Source organism: Manduca sexta, unplaced genomic scaffold, assembly GCF_014839805.1.
Source record: "Manduca sexta isolate Smith_Timp_Sample1 unplaced genomic scaffold, JHU_Msex_v1.0 HiC_scaffold_2582, whole genome shotgun sequence".
Lineage (NCBI taxonomy): Eukaryota > Metazoa > Arthropoda > Insecta > Lepidoptera > Sphingidae > Manduca > Manduca sexta.
Window position 1 is genome coordinate 1 of NW_023593561.1, and position 3598 is coordinate 3598.

General features: G+C 32.0%; 1 protein-coding gene across 1 annotated transcript; it reads right to left on the reverse strand.

Moving 5' to 3' along the window:
* Positions 1–49: 49 nt before the first annotated feature.
* Positions 50–1486, reverse strand: LOC115443073 (glutamine synthetase cytosolic isozyme-like). The gene has a single exon (XM_030168335.2). It carries the CDS (start codon positions 1375–1377, stop codon positions 211–213), a length of 1167 nt encoding a protein of 388 aa, XP_030024195.2. The 5' UTR covers positions 1378–1486; the 3' UTR covers positions 50–210.
* Positions 1487–3598: the final 2112 nt, after the last annotated feature.

Sequence of the window (3598 nt, forward strand, 5' to 3'; positions counted from 1 at the left end):
GTCAATGTAAGTATATTATCATTTCTATGAAAAAAATGAAAGTGAATTAAAATATTTCAAATTATACAGTTTAATATCTCAAATCACAAAACTTTACCACATAATTTTCTTTCATCTATACTACGATTGAACGAAATCAATAATATTAAACAAATTGAGCTATAAAGCAGGCCAAAAATAATAATGTTCTGAAAATTACATTAAATGTTTTCAAAGACATGTCTCCGCCAGAAAAGCACATACTCTGTAGGGGTCACAATCTCCAGCAGGACGTCGATCTTCTAAAAAGCCCTTTCCTTCGGAAACTACACTTTTTTGAAGTCGGACCGATGCACCTCGGTCTGCTACACCCCATCGACATGAATCATAGGAGGCTGTTTCAAATTTTCCTGTTAGCCTCTTTTTATTTTCTTCTCCATTTCCGAGACCATAATTTTTGATTAATTTGTCATGTTGATCACACAGAATTTTGCAAACCTTTTCTATTTCTTTTAATCCTCCATCACAACGCATCTTTTTGACGCTGAAATTATGATGACATCCAATGCCTGGTTGATTTTTGCCGACTGGTTTTGGGTGATAACTAATAATTACACCGAACTTTTCGGCTATTCTATTGAGAAGGAACCGGCCTAACCACAAATCGTCTGCCGCCTTTACGCCCATCGTGGTGCCGACTTGGAACTCCCACGAACCTTTCATAACTTCCGCATTAGAACCTTCGTAATCCATTCCAGCATAAATACAAGCTCTAGTATGGCATTCCACGATATCCCTTCCGGCAACATGTTCACCGATACCACAGTAAGAATATTTTGATTTTGTTACTGGATAACCTCGTACTTTTGGCCAACCGAGTGGCCATAGATCAATGTCAAACATAGTGTATTCCTGTTCTATTCCAAACCACGGTTCTTGGTCCGATATTTTACTGAGAATTTGAGCACAATGAGCCCTGTGGTTCGTCGGTGTGGGTGTTCCATCACCATAATAAGTTTCACAAAGTACAATTACATGAGGACTTTTCCGAAAAGGATCTCTATATATGGCAGAAGGGATTAGGAAAGTATCCGAATCGTTTGTTTTAGCTTGTCCTGTTGAGCTTCCATCGAATGACCACTTAGGAACCATACTCAAGTCACAAGGTTCCTTATTTAAAATGCGATCTTTACAACGCATGTGTATTCCGCTTCCGTCTATCCATACATACGTGGCAAGTATTTTATTTTCTGGTAACGGTAAATTTATATAATGGTTAAAGTAAGCATTTATTGGGCTTTTCACTCTAGACATACCTGTTGTAAAATTATCGAGACTTAGATTTCTGAAGAAAAATTTATTGATAGGCTGTCGGTTTATATATCTTAGCAGAGTCATTATGGAATATTCTGTAAAGCTGTATGAAAATGTAATAACATAAAAATAATTTCAGACAAAACTTTGTATCTAGATGGCCATGCTTAAAACAGTCTCGAGTAGTTGTAAGATGGGTACATAAATAGGTAGTAATATAAAATATCAACCCAATATAATATACCGTCCCACTACAGGACTCGGGCATTTTCTACTGGTCAGAAGGTTTTAGAACTTATTCCATCACCCTTCAACCTAGTAGCGTTAAAATTCTTACGGGAAACTCCTAGTCATACAGATTTACTTATTTTACTTCACCTTTAAGATGATTAATAATAATTAATTAACTAATGAATAGGAAATAGAAAAATAATAAAAATATATATTATGTACCTAATAAAAAGTTTATAGTGGTTATTACCACTTCAATTATTGTTCTAAGGCATCACCAACGACCATAGCTTTCTAGAGTTTCTCAAATGTCAATCAAATGACAAAATAACTGTCAAATGAATGAAATCATAACATCCGACATGGCGGCGCCTATTAAATTTTAATAAATATTAGAACATATCCTATAAAAAAGCAAATACCTAAAAGTACTGTATTAATAATAACAGCCCACTATTGCAGCTGCAGTGTTAAAGGATACACATATTTGTAACATTGAGGAATCTAAATGGAAACGTAAATACTTATCCAATACCGGTATTTTACAACTATTAAAATTAAAATCTTATATTTCGTTAATTATTACACAGACGGTTGGTATTTGTAGCACAAATGTTTGATATATCATGAGTTTTACCTATATTCCACACCATCTTTAGTAGCAATAATTGTTCTTATTTATATTATTAATTTAAAAACATTCATCTTCGTATCACAAGTCATTAACTATTGAGGTTATATTTTACCACATGATAATTTATATCCATGTGGTCATTCACATGTTATTTTTATGTTTATGTTGAAAGCATGAGTTTGACATGTGCTATAAATATAACCTTACCTACCTACTAAATAAAAACAACGTGGTTTACTGTTACGTAAAACACTGAAATTACGATATTTTGTTATACATTTTCGACAGCCATACCCTATATGTTATGAAAATTCTCGATAATCATAAGGGAAATTTTAGTTGACCTCTACAATGGGTAGAGGTCAAAATCTGTAAACAATTTTATAACCATAGTATTCAATATATGATATATTGAATAGGTGTGGTTTTAATTTTTATAAAATCGTATAAATTCTGTTAAGTTGGTCCCAGATTGAATTTAACTTCAACATCAAAAATAAATAAGAAATTTGTATGGTGTTGACCAATTTCTTTATAGAAACACACATTTCTAGAAAAGTATGTAACAATGTATATAAAAGTGCATTTCATCTGCAGATAAAATTTTATTAGTAATTTTATTGTTACAATGAGCAAGTCATTCCACTGACATTCAAATGTACTAGGCCTTACAAAAAATGATGTAATTGTTTTAATACATTTCTGTATTGTAAAATTATGGTTTTGTCATTGTCAGTGAACTGGCTATGTCTTGGAAACAATTGAGTATTTGAGAATCACTGTTATTAACACCACAATTAAAGATCAAAATGGGCATGTTCAAGTGGATAATAACATGTGCCTAATGAATATTGGAGTAAGTTTTAACTAACAAGACTGTTGATTTAAAATGCTGCTAATCTTTAGTCTAAGCTGACTGAGTACTTTCATCTGTTTGATTTTGTATGCTATTTTGACAAAGATCAAAAATAATTTAAAAATAAATTCTCCCGGGAAATAAGCATTAAAATTGATTGAACATAAAAGTGATATTCATATTTGAAAAATTGTGCACTAAATTAGGGCCTATATTAGTTATTTATTATGAGTGATTAAGTAATTTATTATTATGGTTTCGATTATTCATATATTTTTGAAGAATATGTTTTATAGAAGTACTTGACTACCCAGTTGTGGTATAAAATGGTACTTCAGACTATTGTTGTCCATGTCAGTAAATGTTAGGTTTAGTATTCATTTTGAACTAATGGTCCTTCGCCTTATCTCGAGAATATGTCAACACTGTTAACTCTATTAAACAAAGTATATTTGATTTATTTCAGTATAAATGTAAACGCCGCATTCCTGTGCAACTTTGAAGTGATGCAGATTCTTCAGAAGCTGAAAGATAACACACAGAAGAAACATAAGCTTAGGCTTCATTACACAGTCACCTATGAA